Here is a 20,157-nt window from a genome sequence, read left to right as displayed (position 1 = left end):
CACAAGCGACAATTGCAGCCTCGGAGGTTTCAGCCCTCCTTTGCATGCACTTTGTTTCCTCAAGATCTCCCTCCAGGGAACCTCTTTAAAGATTCCCATTCAGATTCCCTTCCTCCTCACTCTCAGATCAAAGAGGAATCCCTCAACCTGCCTGCAGTTTTCCAATCCATTTATCCAAAGCACCTAACAGCCCCAGGGTTGTTTCACCTAACTGGGTTGTTTGAAGCATATAAAGGAAGAAGGAAGCATCCGAGAAGAGGCAGCTTCTGCTCATCTTGTTTGAAGAAGAGTTCCTCTCTTGTATTTTCCTCCATGGCAGACCTTCTTTAAAGACATTGCACCCTTGCAACCTTAAGGTTAAATATGAACTTGTTTTTTTTATAATGTACTGTTAATTGCTCTGACTGTGCCTCAACAAAACTGTCACCAAGAGCGTCTCTTTGCCCACACTCAGGAAGGAGAATTAATCCTGTGCTGTCAGTGCAAGGTGTGTGTGTGTGTGTGTTCACTTGCTGTTACTTAGAGGTGCTGGTAAAAGTGGTAAATTCCCTGCTCAGCTGGTGCTGGCTGTTAGCATTCCGTGTGTGTGTGTGTCTGTGTTTGTGTTTAAATTGTGTTGCAGTGCTGCCACAGCATCGAGCTAGCTGAAGCCATCTGGCATCAGATGTCACAGCACAATCTCTGTTCAGGACCATCAAAGAACAGCTGCCATGTCAAATGACATGGAAATTAGAATAGCATGTTAACTGTCTTACAAATGTAACTGTCTAACGTTATCTACTCAGGTCCGGCTTTATGGACCGTTTAAACGGCTAATAATCTCTTTAGCCTTTATAGTGACAGCCTTTATACAGAGATTAGCCTCATGGCCCATGTGTCAAACCAAAGGATTTCTCAACGTCATATATCGAGGCTGTCAATTAGACGACCAATTAGTCTGTTTGCCCTTGACCCCCCCTCCCCCCACACACACACACACACACACTATTCTAGGAGTGGGAATGGACATAGTAAGGAGTCAAGGACCACTTTTCACATGATCCAAAAGCCAGAGGTGAGAAACATTTTGACGCACAATTATTCCACGTGCCATCGGCTTCTCAAATTTATTTTTATGGAAATTTAAAGGGAAGTATATATTTTATGTATAAGGTGATGCATTTTTAATTAAAAGCAGAGTGAGAAATAAAGTCCAGCCTGGCTTGTGTGTATGAAGATGCAATAAGAAAGTTAGGAGTTTAGACACTCCATTGCATTGTAATAAGGTTACTAAATTCAGAAGACTTATTGTCTTATCTTCTTCTGTGTATATTGTTTGACCTACTCAACAGGTAGACAACTCTGTGGTTCGAGGCCGTGGCAAAATATCTTTCTTCAGCTTTCTCCTGTTCTCTGTACTGGGTGTGCGAGTGTAAACTGAAGCTGCTTTCTCATCTCTGTGTTGCTCTCAAGGTTTTGGTCGAACAATCTTGTTCGGTTTTCCATTGTCGTCCCCACTTCTTCTGCTCCAGGTTTTTTTCTAACGCACTCAGGGATGCGCTCCTCTTTGCCCTCAAAATTCCTTTGTGCACACATGTTCAAGCCCCATTCGTAGTCAGTCCACTCATTTGCAGTGTGGCCCACTCCCCAGATCACACACTTTATCACTGGTTATTATGCAGGTCTCGAACATCTATCTTCTCTCTATGTTTCATATTGCCCTTTTTTCTTTTTGACAGGCTTTGGAAGAGGCCCAGATAGCTATCCAGCAGCTCTTTGGCAAAATCAAAGATATCAAGGACAAGGCGGAGAAGTCTGAACAAATGGTACGCACACACACACACACACACACACACACACACACACACACACACACACACACTAGAGGACAGTGGGCCGGTTATAGAAAGTCTAGGTAGTGCACCTTCCGTGTGTGTGTGTGTGTGTGTGTCAGTGAGAGTTGGAGGAAGGCCATTAGGCTGGGTGAGTAGAGAAAGGATGAAGAGGAGGAGGGAGGGGGGGTGAGGTAGACCCTCCCTCAGAAGGCATGTAGGAGCAATTGTTCCTCAAAGCAAAAGGGCGTGTCGTTTCATCGTCTGTTTATTTCTCCTTTTCCTGTTGCCCTATCCGGTGAACCGCTCTCTTGTGTTTGTTCGCCTTTTTTCTCACTACTATTTTTTCTTCTCTGTTTTTTTTTATAACCCTCCTTTCTTTAATGCTTTTTCCTCTCCTTTGTCTTTCTCTGCCTCTACCTGCACAGGTCAAGGAGATTACGAGGGACATAAAGCAGTTGGACCATGCCAAGCGCCACCTCACTACATCCATCACCACCCTCAACCACCTGCACATGTTGGCAGGGGGTGTGGACTCTTTAGAGTGGGTACAATCACATTTAACTGCTCAGAACAAAAAGACTCACACAATTTACCCTAAAGCTTGTTAGACCAAAATAAAGGATCGAGAATTTAGTTGACGGCCACAAACTGGAAGGTCTTGTGTCAAACCTCGTATAATCCTCAATCCATCAGCAGAATATGTTTTTTTTTTGCAATCAAATCTTCATAAATGTTGACAAATAAAAAAGGTCAAAATCAGTGATATCTCCTCCCCATCCGCTACCTGTCTGTAATTGTCTGGTGTTAATTCATAGCCTAGGCTCTGTAAACTGGTATGTAAACAAAGCTTATGTAACCACAGGGGTCCACCACAGTAAGGAGCATGCCTGTTTACAGAGCCTAGGCTGTGTATCAACACTGAATGTTTTTCCAGTGCACACGCAACATGGACAGGTAGCGGATCGTGTTGATATTCACTGATTTTGACAAACTATGACTTTGACAACAAGAGTTCTCTAGAATCGCTGATTCCACCTTTAATGGCCCAATAATTTTTACCTCTAATATCCATCCATGTCCTTCTGTATTATGCATCCTTTTTATTTAAGAGTGTGGGTGGTCTCTCATCCATAGCTAGTAGGAATTCATTTTCATTTGGCAGAGATATACAGCTAGATTGATTCTCAAGTGATATGGATAAGCATGTTTAAGTATCCCCAAATAAAGTAATATACATATTTCTCATGTGTGTTGTATTCCAGAGCCATGACCAGAAAGAGGCAATATGGTGAGGTGGCCAACCTGCTGCAGGGAGTGGTCAATGTGCTTGAACATTTCCACAAGTATATGGGCATACCTCAGATCAGGCAGCTCTCTGAGAGGTAACTAACACACACACACACACACACACACACACACACACACACACACACACACACACACACACACACACACACACACACACACCAATGATGTTTGTGCTTTTATAAGGTCATTCACTTTCTCCTACACTTTTTTCCTCCTTGAGTGTATCCGTTGCATTGCAGCAACTCCTGAATACCGGACTTAGAGGTTTTGGTGTCTTGCTCGTGCCCACTTGATCTGTTTGTTGCAGCACTGAGGTGCACTCTTCAGTAGCCAGCTCAGAACTTGATCTCTGCTTATAGCTGAAATATTCCACAGTCCGTCAGCTGAACTGTTGAAAAGTGGTTGCAGTATTTGGCTGGAGGTAGTTTGCGCATTACATCCTGTTTATGCAGATATCCACACATACACACGCACAATCCCACACACACAGGAAGGAAACCCGCTGAATGGTGTGCTGTAATTTGGCAGCATGTCTTCCATTGTGAAAGATAAAGGGCATACTTTTCTGAGGTTGTGTATGGGTCTGCATCAATTGTGTGTGTGTGTGTGTGTGTGTGTGTGTGTGTGTGTGTGTGTGTGTGTGTGTGTGTGTGTGTGTGTGTGTGTGTGTGTGTGTGTGTGTGTGTGTGTGTGTGTGTGTGTGTGTGTGTGTGTGTGTGTGTGTGTGTGTGTGTGTGTGTGTGTGTGTGTGTGTGTGTGTGTGTGTGCTCAAGTGTTGCATTTATTGCCCTGTGGATTGTTGTTCATGCTTGCGCCATGCCTATCAATCTAACCGTGTAACTCTTAATTAATGGTGCATTTAGGAATGTCTGTTTGCTCTGGAGAGAGTCGTGCCAACATCAGGATGTGGGCTTTTTGTTTTAAACACACAGACATCAACCCACACACACAAAGCGAAGTGCATTGTTACGCCGTTGTTTCCCACAGCTTTGATTGATTGCCTTCTTTTCCATTTTTACAATTATTTTCCAAGAACACCAGAATCAATTTGGCCCAAGCTGTAGATGTTCTGGTTCAAAATAGTGCTGATCCTTGAAAACACAAAGAAAAAAGCATGACCTTGTGTTCTGTTTTGACTGAGGTGTGGCAGACCAAAGAGTTCATACCAAATAACAGCTGTGTGGAAGAAGTGACTCAGGGAAGATCCAGTATGAAGACTGGGCAGACAGCTGGACGCTTAATACGCGTACTAGAAAGTATCAAGACCGCTCCACCAGATACCACCGTGATGCTGCCGATACAAGAAGAAGAGACAGATGAGCAATATTTCAGAAAAAACAACAATGTTCAGGCAGGGAGTTTGCGAAATATTACGACCAAGGGGGGGGGAAAGTATAGCTCCGAAATGTTTGTAGAAACAATGCATGATTTTCATTTGCTATTGTTACCTTTACAATCACACCAGTTTGATATAGCTAATAATTAAAGATACAATATTTCTATTGAATTCTGATTTCAAGCAAATAGAATAGTAGCCCTATTTCAAGGGTTTGGGTAAAACATCTTAGGCAGTTTAAAAAATGATGTTAATGAAAAAATATTCAATAATGGTATTTATGATCTGTTCTTTTATGTGACAGTGGCATGATTGTTTGAACATCAAATTCATCTAATCAATGAATGTGAAATATTGAATTGAAAGTTTTTAGAAGCAGTATACTGTATAACAGTGTAATGTATTAAGCTAAACAACAACAGTATTACTGCAAACCAAACCAATCTTATTCTGAAAAACAGGAGCCAAGGGCACATTTTAGTAGTAAAAAAAACTACAGAGGCACAGTTTATAGTTTCACACAAATGTGGGTTACAGGCTAAATGCATATTAGAGGCTCACCCTGACATCTCCCTACTTCCCTCACTGATTTAATTCGGTGAGAGAAATTAGCCCTTTGTCCCGACGGTACTCTGAAGTGTGACTAAACGGAGTCAATGCAGCTGTCAACCATTTTTGAACGGGATCAACCTTGATTAATTTTTAAAAGGCCTTTCTACCCATCACCCCTTTAATGCTTTACTCACCGTTAAGCTGACAGATGCTGATAGATTCTCTTTGGCTTGTGTTATGTTCGCACACTTACGTGATTGGAGTCAGACCTACTGCTGACAGCTTGGGCCTCAGTCAGATAAAACCGCTGTATAGTAGACTCTGCTACAGGATCACACTGACCAGCCAGTGGTGGGTATTTAGCCGGCAGCAATAGTGCTTGAAATGAGGGCTACCACTTCAGCTGGTGTCCGTCTGCGATACTGTCTCCCCCCTCCCTCCTGTTTATTCTGTATTAATGTCCGGACTTTGAATTCTGTCCTTTGTTAACCCGGCCCTGGATGCCTTTCGGTCCAACACAGACTCCCCCAGGACTCTGCAGACTCAGATTCTGAAAGCAGACCAGACCACATTATATAAATACTTCTCGGTCTTGTGTCCTTGTGGTTGCTTAACTGACAAGAAACCAGTGTATTCATATTCATAGAAACATGCACATACAGACATACCTGTAAGCTTGTGTGCTGATATAGGGATTGAGAAACACCTACCAAATGATGGGGAATCACTGACAGGTCATCGTAGGACACTTTGGCAGTAGTGGTGTTTTTCTAATGAGGTTTCTTTTTGAAAACCATTTTTTAAGATTTTCCTCTAGTGAGTTTATAGCAGGCGTGGGCTTCTTCTAAACCATCTTGTCTTAGGGTCTACTAGCAAGTGACTTGCAGATAGTACGCTTAAAATGCCTGCAATCACTGTGCAAGTCTTGCCCGTAAAAAAGACTTTGCAACAGAGGCTTCCACATGAAACTGACACTATTTCAATATGACGTTTTTCACTGACTTGAGAAAAATAATGAATAATTTAGTACCGTTGTTTTTTTCCCCGTCCTATTTAGAGTGAAGGCAGCGCAGAGTGAGTTGGGGACTCAGATCCTTGCAGATTTTGAAGAAGCATTTCCCGCGCAGGGCTCCAAGGTATGCTGTATAGGAAGTCTGGATTTTGAAATCAGTTTTAGTTTGGTTATCTATTAATTTAATGTTTCTCCATTTTAGATGGTGTTCTTGTCATATACTTCAAGCTTTAATGCTAAACTTTAATATTTCACGTCCATGCAGAGACCCGGCGGTCCCAGTAACGTGCTGAGGGATGCCTGCCTGGTGGCCAATGTGCTGGACCCGCGCATCAAACAGGAGATCATCAAAAAGTTCATCAGGCAGCATCTCTCAGAGTACCTGGTGTTATTCCAGGAAAACCAAGATGTGAGTCAGCATTTGGATTCCATAATGTAATGAGATAAAATCTGTATACAGTATTAGAGCCAAACCGATTTAAAACATTTTCAGATTTTATTATTTTTTTCTGATCAAGCAATCATGTTTAGTGATATGCATTTCTGCCCTGAAGGTAGCCTAAATGAATAGCATTAAGGCTATTTTTTCTGCCTATAATCGGTATCGGTATCGGCCCCTAAAAATCCAAATCAGTCGGGCCCTAATACCTTATTCACAAAGTTGGTGAGTGAAAAAATATCCTACCTTGTTGCTCAGGTCGCATGGCTGGACAAGATCGACCGGCGCTATGCCTGGATCAAACGACAGCTGTTAGACTACGAGGAGAAGTACGGACGCATGTTTCCTGAGGAGTGGTGCATGACTGAGCGTGTGGCTGTGGAGTTCTGCCACATCACAAGGTGAACACACACAAACACACACACACACACACACACACACACACACACACAACATACAACATACAGTAAGAAAAACACCAATCTCGGAGCAGGCATTGTAAATGATCTTAGACGGTGTTTTTCATGTTGTGCGCCTTCAGCCTATTTAATGAAAATCTTATGGCATCTCTCCGGCCAAGAAAATAGATGAAAAGAAAAGAAACTAAATTTGATTCAATTCAAAAGGCAACAAATTGAGGAATTGGTTCTTAAAATGTTCTGTATTGGTAAAGTGAACCACACTGGTATGACGTGCCTGGGCAAGAGTCTGTGATCTGATGTGACAATGAAAGCAGGTGACGTAAGCAAGGTACATGGGCAGTGATGACCTAGTAGAGCTGCGCTATTTATTATTACTCCCAGCTGCAACTGACAATAAAAATAATCCGGCAAAATAGTTTTTGTATCATTGGAAAAAAGCTTGAGTGACACCCCACACCGACATGTTTTCGCTTAAAGAACAGATGTACAAACGCAATTATTAACAAACGAGGATCCTTTGAAACATTTTGGGTTGACAAAGTGCAGAAATGACTGGTAAAGTACTGAAACTGATACTGTGTCCGTGTTTTTTTTCTCCTGCGTGTGTTTTTTAAAGGGTGGAGTTAGCCAAGGTGATGCGTACACGGGCTAAGGAGATCGAGGTGAAGCTGCTTCTGTTTGCTATTCAGAGAACCACAAACTTTGAGGGTCTTCTGGCCAAACGCTTCACAGGATGCACCTTGACCGACGTAGCTGGAGTAAGAAACGCGCACACACACACACACACACACACACACACACACACACACACACACACACACACATACACACACACAACGTATACAGGGTCTACTGGCCGTCCCCTCTAGCTGCTTTGATGAATTGCACTGTTGCCATTCATTTACAGAATGTTTGCATTATTGAAATAGTCCAATCAAAGCATGTTTCAAGTTCATGTATAATGAAATGCTGAAATCCTTCTAACTCTACGTAAAATGGCAACATGCATATTGGTCCCATTAAGTCAGAATATTTCTTTGACGTTGCTTGCTTTTTCTCGCATAACACTAGCTAGAGACAGAGGCCCTTTTGTCTTCCGCTCAGTTGACAGCCATTCATGCTGGCTTCTGTAATTCAATCAGGGATTTGGTGAAGTGGAATTTTAGTAGTTGGAGGCGCGGTTTAAATCAAAGCCTTCCCATGAAACAGTCTACATAAATATGGAAGACAGTGATGAAACTTTTATTTGTAAGACTTTTGGAATAATTACAGAAACAGTTCTCAGCCAAGAGTATTGAAGGAATGGAAAACCTTAGTATAAGTCAAACCTCTCACGGTGCCCTAATATATTAAGCAATTGAAAAAATACTAAAGTTTTATCTGTGTGTGTTTTTTCTTTTTATAGCAGAAGAGGCCAGAGAGCCCTCTAGAGCCCACTAACCCCTTTCTGGAGGATGAGGCAGGAGAGGGTGTGGGCACAGAGAAGGACGAGGATCTGGCCAAGGTTAGTTGACCTGGATAGATTCCACCAAGCTTTATTTAGCCCAAATAAACTTTATTTTCTAATGTGTCTTCTTAAAGGAAGGGTCGGCGATTCAGCAAAATGCTAGTTACAGGCATGCAAACTCGTCACCTTTCGGCGAAATTCGCCGTTTTGGAAACGAAATTGGCCATCTATGTGATTCGTGGAGATCCGTTGAGAAAATATTATTTGGAGGGGAGGGGGGTGGGGTAGGGGGGGGTCTGATGGCCAGCACTGTTTGTGTGTGTGTGTGTGTGGGTGTGTGGAGCGGAGCATGGACATGGAAGTGACCATAGTGACTAACTAACATTTGTTGCGCCAACTAATGCATTCTCAATGGAGAGGCGAGCGGGGCCGGGCAGAGAGAAAGCGCAGCGGGCAGGGGCGGTCTCAACGATCTCGGGGCCCGTTTCAAGACCCAGTGTGGGGCCCACTTTTTTTTTTTTTTTTTCAAATAAATAATGCTTGTGCATGCTCACCGCGAAAATAGAAAAAAAGATTGTGGAAAGACTCTTAAAGCCCCCCCCCCTCCCCCTGCCCCACTCCTCCCTATCCCTATTCAACAGATAAAGGGTGGATAGCTACTTTTTATGAACAGTATAGAATTTACACATAGAAAGCTTATTACTGTATGTGTGAGGGGGCCTTCAAGGCCCCTCATGAAGCCCCTAAAGCCCCTATCTCACTGGGCTGCGACAGTGTGCGACAAGTTGGAGACACAAAAATGCGACAAAATATGCAAATTAGCGCCAATTTTCACTTGCAGTCTCACTGAGTTGGTTCCTCACGACACGTTTGCGAATGTCCTGCCCAACACTTGCCAGGAGGTCGCATTTATGTCTCGCGAACGTCTGGCGAGCATCCATGACCGTCTCATTTTTGTCTCAAATCAGTCGCAATTTTGTTTCATAAGTCGCCAACCCCTCGCAAAGTTGTCTCACATTGCTCGCACTTTCTGACTCGCGGAAACTAAATTGAGAAGGGTTTGCGACGCGTTGGAGACACCTGCGACCACTCTGAGACTGTTTTGAGACAGATTTGTCGCACACTTTTTTTGAACATGTTCAAAATTCATGCGACAGGACTGCGCGGCTCTGCGACTCATGCGAGGAAATTGAGACCTCTGCGAACGTTTGGAGACAGTTTAGAGACTCGCTTGCGAATGAAGTCTCCAACATGTCGCAAACAGTCGCAGCCCAGTGAGATAGGGGCTTAAGACAGAGCTAATAATGCTTTAGTTTTGCACTTGCTTTTCTATTATTCACCTACTAGTTGAGGGGCCCATGATGATTTCTTTCCTTATATTAGGCGATTCCTTTTTGGACCCTGTTATTGACATGACTGAGCTCTTTGACAATGTGACATGTAAAGTTACTATCAGTATTTCTGGCTTAGGGCCCCCTTGGGCCCCTGGGCCTGGTTCCATGCAATTTTCTTCTCAAAGTGCACCAGATTGATGAATTTTACTTTAAAAGGTTGCATTTTTTTCTTAATAACCATAAGCACTGTAGGTGTTCATGGTTATTATAGGTCATTAGACTGGTCAGTCTGAACTGGTAGCCTAATAATGGCCGAGCCCTCCGCCCCAAACATTAATTCAACATCCCATTTTGCACCATTATGTTCCTGCGCACGACTGAGGTGTGTTTGTGTGTGTGTGTGTGTGTGTGTGTGTGTGTGTGTGTGTGTGTGTGTGTGTGTGTGTGTGTGTGTGTGTGTGTGTGTGTGTGTGTGTGTGTGTGTGTGTGTGTGTGTGTGTGTGTGTGTGTGTGTGTGTGTGTGTGTGTGTGTGTGTGTGTGTGTGTGTGTGTGTGTGTGTGTGTGTGTGTGTGTGTGTGTGTGTGTGTGTGTGTGTGTGTGTGTGTGTGTGTGTGTGTGTGTGTGTGCGTGCGCGTGCGCGCGTGTGTGAGTGCGTGAACACAAGAGTAACTATGGTGACAGAGTGTATTCTTATGTGTTATATTGATGGTTGTGTAACAAAGATAAGGCAAATTCTGTTTGCCACAGTATAAATAGTTAGTTTATTGTAAGGGAATTTGGTGTGATTGATTTGAGGCTCCATGTTATTTTCTGTCTTATTTAAAGCTGGTTTTGCCAGCATTTTTAACTGTTTTTTGAAGCTGTTTTTAACCGTTTTTCTTGGTAAATAGCGCACACACAGTACGGACCGGTAGCGGAATGTGAGGAGACATTCGCTGATTTTGACAACAAGCATTCTCCCGGATTGCTGACTCCACCTTTTTAAGGGCAATATTACTTTTTTTTCAAGTGGCACAATAGTAACAGTTACTTACAACCATGTGCCTGTGTGGACGCAATAATTCCATCTGGTATACTTGTTGTCTCTGCTGAAGGATGTACTGTAGGTTCTCCACAAATCCACGCCCTTTAAATGCAGTTTCAACAAAATGTGAACATTATAACCCTTGTGAATGCAGGATTTACCGCAGACTGCATCAGCTAGAGCTAAGTGGAGCTAATAAGGTCGTAGCTAAGCGTATGTTATGCATGGAAAGTTCAAATGCTTCGGATTCTATTATGTTACACATGGCACCATTTCAAATATAGAAAACCCAAACGGTTCCTATGTTGGTGTTTTGACATTTACCTTTCCTTTGCTGAGCTGGAAGCAAAACATAAACTCACTGATTGGCGCCCAAAGGACCTACAACTAAAAACTAGTTTTCCACCAACTCCTCATTTTCCCTTCTATTCTTTTTAAGCCCAGGAAGGCGAAAGCTCCAGACAACCCTTTCCATGGCATCGTCTCCAAGTGCTTTGAACCTCATCTATACGTCTACATTGAATCCCAAGACAAGTGAGTGACGCACACACTCGTACACGCAGACAAGGCAAAAATTGGGTCGTGATACACAGACCCAGAATCAGGAGCAGGTTGTGCGCAAGGCTGGCACAACCATCCCTTTTTCCATTGTCCCTTCTCATCAATGAGATCCCCCCCCCCCCCGACTCCCATTCTACTTTGTTGCCTCTTCTGTCTTTCCATCTCTTTTTCCTGCACAATCCTCTGTCTCCACCGTGGCAGAAATGTTTCCCATTAGCTGCACGACCACAGACGCTGAGAGAAAGAACGAGGGCGGGTGGATAAGTGCTGCCTCAGCAGATCTGCCTATTTTCATTTACATTTAGATCCCACCTTATTTCTTTTCTTTTTGTTACCCCTCCTTCAGTCACTTTCTTTGAATTTTTGTTCTTTGTCAGTTTTGTTTCATTCCTCCTTTTTTTAATTCTCAATCCATTCTTCTTCACTTCACGCCCGGGCCACATATCCTTCTGCGGCTGCGTCTGCTTTTTTGATTTTTCGGCGTCCATGTTAAGGGATGGGTTTAGATCAGAGCAGCCACACAGCGTGCATGAGGTGTGTCTACTGCATGTCAGTAGAGACGCAACACTGCAGCTCAGGAGTCTTTTTCTGCTAAAAAGAAATTGAGAAATAATCTGCTGACAGTGATATTGACATCATGCCAACAACCTTCACTACTGGTGTGTCTTTTAAAATAAAACCTCCCACAAGCCTATATGTGAAAAGAATCCCTTCATTTTAAAATTTCATTCTCACACATTTGACCAGATGCCCAATGTAGTGAACTATTTATGGAAATTATTGGAAAAAAAAACTATATAGAATGAAGCAGCAGACTTAGCAGTGACGCTGCCCGTGCTGTTGCGGTAGATGCAGGATGTTTGGGGCCCAGCCTTATTTTCTACTTCCTCTTCGTTTTACCTTGGCTTTTATCTTGGCTTTCTGGAGCATTTAATGCTGCTTGTCTGTCCAAGGGAACAGGATTGACCTACTATGCAGCTACAAACCTCATTTCAGTTCAATCCAGACAGAGGCCTTAAACAGGCAATAGCCAGATCAGCTTGTCCCCATTGGGACATGGCAGGAGAGAACAGTGGCCTGCTTGTTTTGTCCTTGGCTTTGGTTCCACTATTCAGTAGGATTGGGTCACACTAACTGACTGTGGACCTGTTGACTGTGCTACTGAGCATTTTGATATGCTTGGAATATTCTTCTCCTATTTACGCATCTGGCTCTCTGTCTTGTTATTTTATCCTTTTGTGTATTTATTGGGGTTAGTAACCAATCATATGTTTATGTTACTGTTAAAATGTTTTTTTTATCCATTTAATGCCATCTGTCCCTTATTCACTCTATGCGTGTGTGTGTGTGTGTGCGCCTGCGTCTGTGTGTGCACGTGCCTTTGTGTGTGTGTGTGTGTGTGTGTGTGTGTGTGTGTGTGTGTGTGTGTGTGTGTGTGTGTGTGTGTGTGTGTGTGTGTGTGTGTGTGTGTGTGTGTGTGTGTGAACCTTTTGCGGGTTTGGCTGTACATTTTCGGGCCATCCGCAGGAACCTGGGCGAGCTGATCGACCGGTTTGTGGCTGACTTCCGAGCACAGGGCCCACCCAAGGCCGGCACAGAGGAGGGCGGGGCGGTGCTGCCCAGCTGCGCCGACCTCTTTGTCTATTACAAGAAGTGCATGGTTCAGTGCTCCCAACTGAGCACCGGAGAACCAATGATCGCCCTCTCAACCATCTTCCAGAAATTCCTGAGAGAGTACGCTTGGAAGATCCTTTCGGGCAACCTGCCTAAGTAAGACTGGCTCCGCTTTGCTCCTTTAGAAAAAAAGAAGTCATATATATTAGAGCTGTCCATTCCCATATAAGTAATGCTATACTCTTAACATGGAGTTTGCCTTTGGTTTATCAGCGAATCAATGCCAATATGGAAGTGCCTGTAGATGTCTGATTTGTGGTGACGGAAAAATCTCAACATCTCTCTTCTACAAAGCCTTTTTTCAAGTGAAGCGTCACATTTGACTTCCCTTTAATCTGTCACCTGGGGCCTCATTTATAAAGCTTGCGGCGCACAAAAACCTTGCGTAGACGAGAAGACATTTGCGGGAAAATGTGCGGTGGCAAACGTTGGTATTTATAAAGACATTATTTGCGGAGAAGTGTGCGTATTCCTACGCCAACCTTCGACCATGCGTAGAGCTACCGCAAGGTTTTCCTGACTCGGGGAATCAGCGACACTCAATGGCAACACCACGAAATAAAGCTCAGTCATCAGAAAAACACAGACCAATTATGCTTGGCACCCAATATATTTAGTCAATAAAATATATAAGCTTACCTATAGTTGTGAATATATGGCTACTGTAGTCTATGGCATGCAGTTGTGATGTAGGTTGAATTACTTATCAAGTAGCCTAGGTCTACATGCTTTGGTTATATTTTATAAGTTGAATCTTATAGCGCTACTTTATAATAATATCCTATACGTCGGGAGGTGTTTCTGTGAGTGGCCAGCGGGAGAGCAAATTTTAAGAGGTGTGTAAAAAGTAGTTTTGTACAAAGTTAAGCCCAGCAGATATTAATTAAAACTGTACTTTCGTTAGATAAAATCATGTTATGAATTTAGCAAATCATTACACACATCTCTTTCCCATAACAATTCACCCTGGAAGATATAACTAGGCCTATAATCTGACGTTGTTGGAAATGTGTGGATCTCACGGGAGATAAACAATTCTCTCGAATTGACTATAGGCATTATTTCACTTGTCACACCATATTTTATATAGGCCTACATATAGGACTACAGGTAGGCCTACGCTAATACGTGATATTTCATACAGTACAAAGTTGGGCGAAACTGCTTTACAAAGACTACAACGACTGTGCCAATCATGATATGTGATAAGAGCGCGGGTGTGTATGTGTGTGCCAGTTTCTGCAGCACATGCACGACGTCACAGGCTTTCTTCCTTCACAGTCGCTTTCTTTGCGGCCGCGTTGCCTCCCTTTTTTCCTCATGTCAGTCAAAATTCCATGCTTATTAAGTGTGTCATCATATTCAGGAGCTATTTAGCATTCGCCATGTATGGTAGATTGTGGGATGAAACTGGGAGGTGAAGTGGGAGGACACGGGGTGGAGATCGTCTGCGCACAATTCACCGCAGGTGTGTAATTATAAAGGGAAGATTGCGTGCAACTGTGCGCCGCACAGTTTTATAAATCTGAATTTTTTTTTGTGCAGCACATTTTTGGCTTTCTGCGGACGCAATGTTTTAGGATGGTTTCTACGCACACCGTTATAAATGAGGCCCTTGGTGGCTTTCTTTGTTATTTAAACAGAAGAAGATACTAAGTCTAAATTCTGAATGTTCTTTTTTTTTCTCACTACCATTACAAGGCAAAAGACGGCAATGAATTGATCTGACTACCACATATTGCCTTAGTAATTTACAGTGCCATTCCACCTACATTGTTTCCTAAAGACTCTTGAAAAAAAACATCACACAGTCACATCATTGCACGCTCATTACAATGAACACACCATTGTATATTTGAGTTAAACCCGCATACACGGTCCTGCTGACAAAAGTACTCAGTGGCTCACCAGCATTCACTCACAACAACAATTTCAACAACTTCTTTCCATGGGAGTCATTAAAATGTCTGGCCAGTAACACAAACAGATTTGTTGCAGATTAACTTTTCACAAACAAGCATGTAACGTCCATATTTGTTCATCCCGTTGGTATGATGATGGGGCTGTTTAAGAGTATAGTTTAGAACTTAATGTCTTCAGTCCTTGCTGGGTTTTGATGGATTGTGGTGGCATGCTATGAGGGACCTGGAGTTGGTTATGTTGTGGTAAAGCCTAATATGCTACCAGCAAGAAAGAAAAAAAACATCTCTGGCTCATTGACCAGCACTGGCTATGGTGTGTGAGCACGCACACACACACGCACGCACGCACGCACGCACACACACACACACATCTGGCTGACTAATGTGTACCATCTTCTCAGCCCTATGCAAACACTATACAAAGATCCCCTCAAAGGCTTTACAAGTGTGCTCGCTAACAGACATACACAGACACGGTTGCGTGGTGTGCTGTGAATTGGTTTTGCAAGTTTTTTTTAAAAGGGGCCTCCGAAAGGAGCTGGAGCTATGTTGTGGTTTTACCCACATGTCTCTGTTATGACGTTTATTAATGACTGGGTCCCTGTTGAAGCCTCATTGGCCCAACATACATCCCAACACTTTGCATCTGCTTATAGTTATGCCCTTTGTGTCTCGCTTACTTAAATGGATTTCTTTACCTGCGGATTAAAAATATGTTTTTCACATTGAGTTTTCCCTACAGCTCGGTAGCAAAGTTGGGGTCCACATCAGCCAGTCTTACAACACACAGTATCGTCTTGGGGGGTTAGCCGCAACCCCTGATCCCCCCCCTCCCCCCAATCCACCCTTAAGGCATACAGTAATCTATGATCCAAATGTAAACACACTTTTAAACACACAATACTGAAACCAGCTATCACTCAAACTTTAGTGATGAATGCCATTATACAAGTACCAACTAACACTCAAAGTGTAATCTTAGTTATCAATAAGCAGTTTGTTCAGTTATAACCAGGCGAGTAACACATGGTTTAGATGTTCTGTCATCAAGCATTTTTCCACTATTTTTAATGTGTATCTCTTTCTCTTTTTTAATTATTTTCTTTCTCTCTCTCTTTCTCTCTCTCCCTCACTCTCTCTCTCTCACTCTCCTGTGTTCCGTCTCTCCGTCTCTCTCTCTCTCTGTCCAGATCTAGCAGCAGTAGCAGTGGTGGTCTGACCATCAGCAGTCTACTGAAGGAGAAAGAAGGCCCAGAAGCTGCAAAGTTCACGGTGGATGAGCTCTGCCTCATCTGCAGCATCCTCAGCACTGCAGAGTACTGCCTGGCTACCACACAACAGGCATGGACATACAAATAAGCACGCAGATACACACACCTCAAGATCAATTGTGTGTGTGTGTGTGTGTGTGTGTGTGTGTGTGTGTGTGTGTGTGTGTGTGTGTGTGTGTGTGTGTGTGTGTGTGTGTGTGTGTGTGTGTGTGTGTGTGTGTGTGTGTGTGTGTGTGTGTGTGTGTGTGTGTGTGTGTGTGTGTGTGTGTGTACTATGCTGCTGTGTATTAACACTGGATTTTAGTACACAGTTATTGTACAGGTGATGTTGATGGTGAGGAGATTTTCACGGATTTTGACAAAGAGTTATTTTGACAACAAGCGTTCTCCAGAATGACTGACTCCATCTTAAAATAGAAAAACAAGGTTTAGCTGCAGTGATAGTGTCTGCAAGGAAACATTTGAGATGCACATCATGTAGCAGTTACAAAATATCTGACCTGTGTTGCATCAGTGTTTTGCCAACTCATAGTGGCAGTTTGGATTACAAAAAAAAATTTCAACACGCATACAGCAATTTTAAGTCAGTATTTTCTAACTAATCCAACACACATTTGAAAGGATAACACTCTTGGGGAAAGAAGCATTTTATGTATGTATGTGTGTGCATTCATGTTTTTGCCCTTGTGTGTGTGTGTTCCAGTTGGAAGAGAAGCTAAAAGAGAAAGTTGATAAAGTCCTGGTGGAGAGAATTAATTTGACTGGGGAGATGGATACATTCAGCACGTAAGTCACAACCGCAGAGCAGCACAAAAAGAGCCTTCCTTTAAAGTGACGAGTGTGTATTAATGCTGTCAAATATTTACTTTTTCTATCAGTGTCATCTCAAACAGCATCCAGCTACTTGTTCAAGATCTTGATGCTGCCTGTGACCCTGCTCTCAGTGCTATGAGCAAGGTTGGACACACACACACACACACCTACACACACACACACACACACACACACACACACACACACACACACACACACACACACACACACACACACACACACACACACACACAGTTAAACATTCAACTAATAGTATATGACAATAAGATATGACAATATGTTTCAATCCCATCCATTTAATGAACACATTTTACATTATGCTCTTGAACAATGCTGTAAGAAGGTGCCATAGCACTCAATGATTTAAACATTAAATAGATGTCTCTGTTTTCATTTGTATTGCATTTAACGGGACTGTCAAATAACCCTGATGATGGAACTATATATAAAAGGGTACATATGTAGCGCTGGACACTTAAAGCTACCTTCCTGTCTGTCTGTGTGTCTCTCTCTCTTCTAGATGCCATGGCAAAGTGTGGAGCACGTTGGTGACCAGAGTCCTTATGTCACGTCCATCATCATGCACATTAAGCAAAATGTGCCCATCATCAGAGACAATCTGGCCTCCACGCGCAAATACTTCACGCAATTCTGCATCAAGTTCACAAAGTACAATACATAATACACACCCACAGTCATACTGGCATCACACTTCTATCCATACACTTATAATGAAATGTTCCATAGAGTTGATATATATTTGTCATTTCTTTCTCTCCTTTAGTTCTTTCATTCCCAAATTTATCAACCACCTGTTCAGATGTAAGCCTATCAGCATGGTGGGAGCTGAACAAGTAAGTTCGGACGTATGCAAATCTGCACAGAAGCTTCATTTGCGCTGCATTTTCAGTCACCATCGTAAGCACATTTTAAGCTGTACGTGTGTGTGCCCTATACCATGATGGCATCAAAAATGGAATGCTGTACATAATTTACGTTCACTGGTAAACATGTTTTAGGCTTGAATTGCTGTTCTTATATGCCTGAGTTTCTGACTAAGTGTGTCTTATCCTACCAGCTCCTGCTTGACACTCACTCCCTGAAGACAGTCTTGCTGGATCTGCCCTCCATAGGCTCCCAAGTGAATCGTAAGGCCCCTGCCAGCTACACCAAGATAGTGGTGAAAGGCATGACTCGCGCAGAGATGATCCTTAAGGTGAGGAGGAAAGGGGAAGGCATTTTTTAGCTTTTGAGTACAGCGCTTTTCTTTTTTTCTTTGGAGCTTTTAGCTGCAATTCTATGTCAATGCGAAAATGTGCTGAGCCTAACAATCTTTTAAATGAATGTTGGAAAAACACTCAGCCTTGTTTCAAAGGTCAGAGGAGACTAATTTAAACAGTTTACCTTTCCTGTATAAACTCAGAAAAGAGCTCGCAATCTTTTACTGATAGACTTTAATGGGAACCTGAGCTCAGCTCTAAATAGAAAATAGTTTCAACTTGAACACATTATCAGAGCCGCTCTTATCTGTATGGGACACTTCAGATTTTATGACATTTAACTACGGTGGCCAAATTTGTGGCCGGACATTTTAAACCACCAAAGCTTCTATTTCTGACCTTTTAAAGGCTCGGAACTTTAGGATAGAACCCTTTTGTGTAAGTTTGGTCTGAATGAGTTGTCTTTATCTCTTGTTTGCCATTGCAGGTTTAATGTTAACACTCTGACAGATCCAGTCAGACACTTTAGTGTCGACACTCAGGCGAGGATAGTCTGGCACAACCTGCAGCTAACTGCTTTTTCCACTGATTGAGGTTCCATCGTTAGACGCAGCAATCGACTAGACAAACATTTCCGCTTTTGTGTGTTTTTCGTGGTTTGAATGGAAAGCCATAATTAAAATGCTTTGTCTTGAGTCTCTCAAACAGATTAGCTACCTAAGAGTTTATTTTGGGGGAGAATAACCCTTTAATTGTGTCTTTAACCCCACTCACAATAGCATTTTATCAGCATTTTTCCATAAAATAACCCACCTCGCATCAGGAATGGAAGCTCATGCACTATTGGTTTAATGAGTGAGAGATGGGCCAACGCAACACACACACACACAAACATGTTCTTTAACACAGTATGTGTTTGACCTTGAGCCAGGCGAAAGGTGTGATTGTCTAATTAAAGGCATGCAACAATGCCTCCAGTCACGAGAACACACACTCACATGGCACGCATACAGTAACATGGTGTGTATTGGGATGCTGCTTTCCATGAGAAGAGTAAAGTCTGGCTTCACACAGTTAGCCATGCTTCAGAATGACCTTATGCGACCCTAGAGGACAGTGGTATGTGGCTGTAGCTCAACCACACCCTAATTAACTGTCCCTGGAGTGAACAGAAATGTACATACACACAGTACACGTCTTCCTGCCCCTTGGTTTCCCTTGGACTCCCCTGAGGCCTTCTTTCCTTCCTAAGGTTATCATGGTCGGACTGTCTTGATGTTTATAGCAGTTAGGCTGACCTTCCCTTATGGCCTATGCCAGCCCTGTCTTCACTGTGTAATACAGTGGATCAATGGCAGACGACACTGATTTAAACATTTTGACATTATATTGTTAAATATTTAGGGTTGTCAATTGAATAAAATATTTACTCGGTTTTAATTGCATGATTGATCCATAATTAAATGTACCTTAAAGGGATATGTAGTTTTAAATACTCTAATCAGCATGGGAGTGGACAAATACGCTTACTTTACACAAATGTAAAACAATGACAAAATACCCTTTTCTTTATCCATTTCTGCTCATAGAGACCTGTTTCTCTATGCGATCGTTGCGATACACAACATTATTGCTCCATCTCTTACTGATTTCCCAATCTACGGGGCGGGCTGAGGGTCATAATCACAAAACGTGGCCGCGTTCATCACCGACAAAATGTGTGGCGGTAAAAGGATTTTGAGTAAACATGTTATTAACGTGTCAGCCCTAAACATGATATAATATGTGGCGTAGACTGGAGCCCTCACTATTTCTGTTTTGTTTCATCAACCGACTGTCTTGCAAAATCTTCCTCACCATGACATGTTTTTTTTGCCTCTTGTGATTGTTTTCTACTGGGATGCACACTGTTCCATATGGCCTGTTTAAGGCTGGTCTTTGTTTCCTGGGGGGAAAAATGCCCTGAATGTATATACATGGGATTTC

The 20,157-nt window shown here is 42.7% G+C and overlaps 1 protein-coding gene across 1 annotated transcript in view; it reads left to right on the top strand.

Moving 5' to 3' along the window:
- Nucleotides 1-20,157, top strand: part of vps53 (VPS53 subunit of GARP complex) — a 31,948-nt gene that overhangs the window by 4,984 nt on the left and 6,807 nt on the right. Inside the window, exons 5-20 of the mRNA XM_080053340.1 lie at nucleotides 1,719-1,805; nucleotides 2,240-2,355; nucleotides 3,077-3,196; nucleotides 6,068-6,146; nucleotides 6,288-6,431; nucleotides 6,720-6,862; nucleotides 7,500-7,641; nucleotides 8,289-8,387; nucleotides 11,129-11,223; nucleotides 12,778-13,020; nucleotides 16,037-16,187; nucleotides 16,821-16,903; nucleotides 16,996-17,074; nucleotides 17,472-17,620; nucleotides 17,736-17,805; nucleotides 18,030-18,167. Of these exons, the coding sequence (XP_079909466.1) occupies nucleotides 1,719-1,805; nucleotides 2,240-2,355; nucleotides 3,077-3,196; nucleotides 6,068-6,146; nucleotides 6,288-6,431; nucleotides 6,720-6,862; nucleotides 7,500-7,641; nucleotides 8,289-8,387; nucleotides 11,129-11,223; nucleotides 12,778-13,020; nucleotides 16,037-16,187; nucleotides 16,821-16,903; nucleotides 16,996-17,074; nucleotides 17,472-17,620; nucleotides 17,736-17,805; nucleotides 18,030-18,167 (1,938 nt within the window). The remainder of the gene's footprint in view (nucleotides 1-1,718; nucleotides 1,806-2,239; nucleotides 2,356-3,076; nucleotides 3,197-6,067; nucleotides 6,147-6,287; nucleotides 6,432-6,719; nucleotides 6,863-7,499; nucleotides 7,642-8,288; nucleotides 8,388-11,128; nucleotides 11,224-12,777; nucleotides 13,021-16,036; nucleotides 16,188-16,820; nucleotides 16,904-16,995; nucleotides 17,075-17,471; nucleotides 17,621-17,735; nucleotides 17,806-18,029; nucleotides 18,168-20,157) is intronic.

The sequence above is a fragment of the Ammodytes marinus genome, assembly GCF_949987685.1.
Source record: "Ammodytes marinus genome assembly, chromosome: 3".
In the NCBI taxonomy this organism is placed as follows: Eukaryota; Metazoa; Chordata; class Actinopteri; order Uranoscopiformes; family Ammodytidae; genus Ammodytes; species Ammodytes marinus.
The sequence above is the reverse complement of the archived record's forward strand: the minus strand, read 5'-3'. Positions and strand labels throughout refer to the sequence as shown.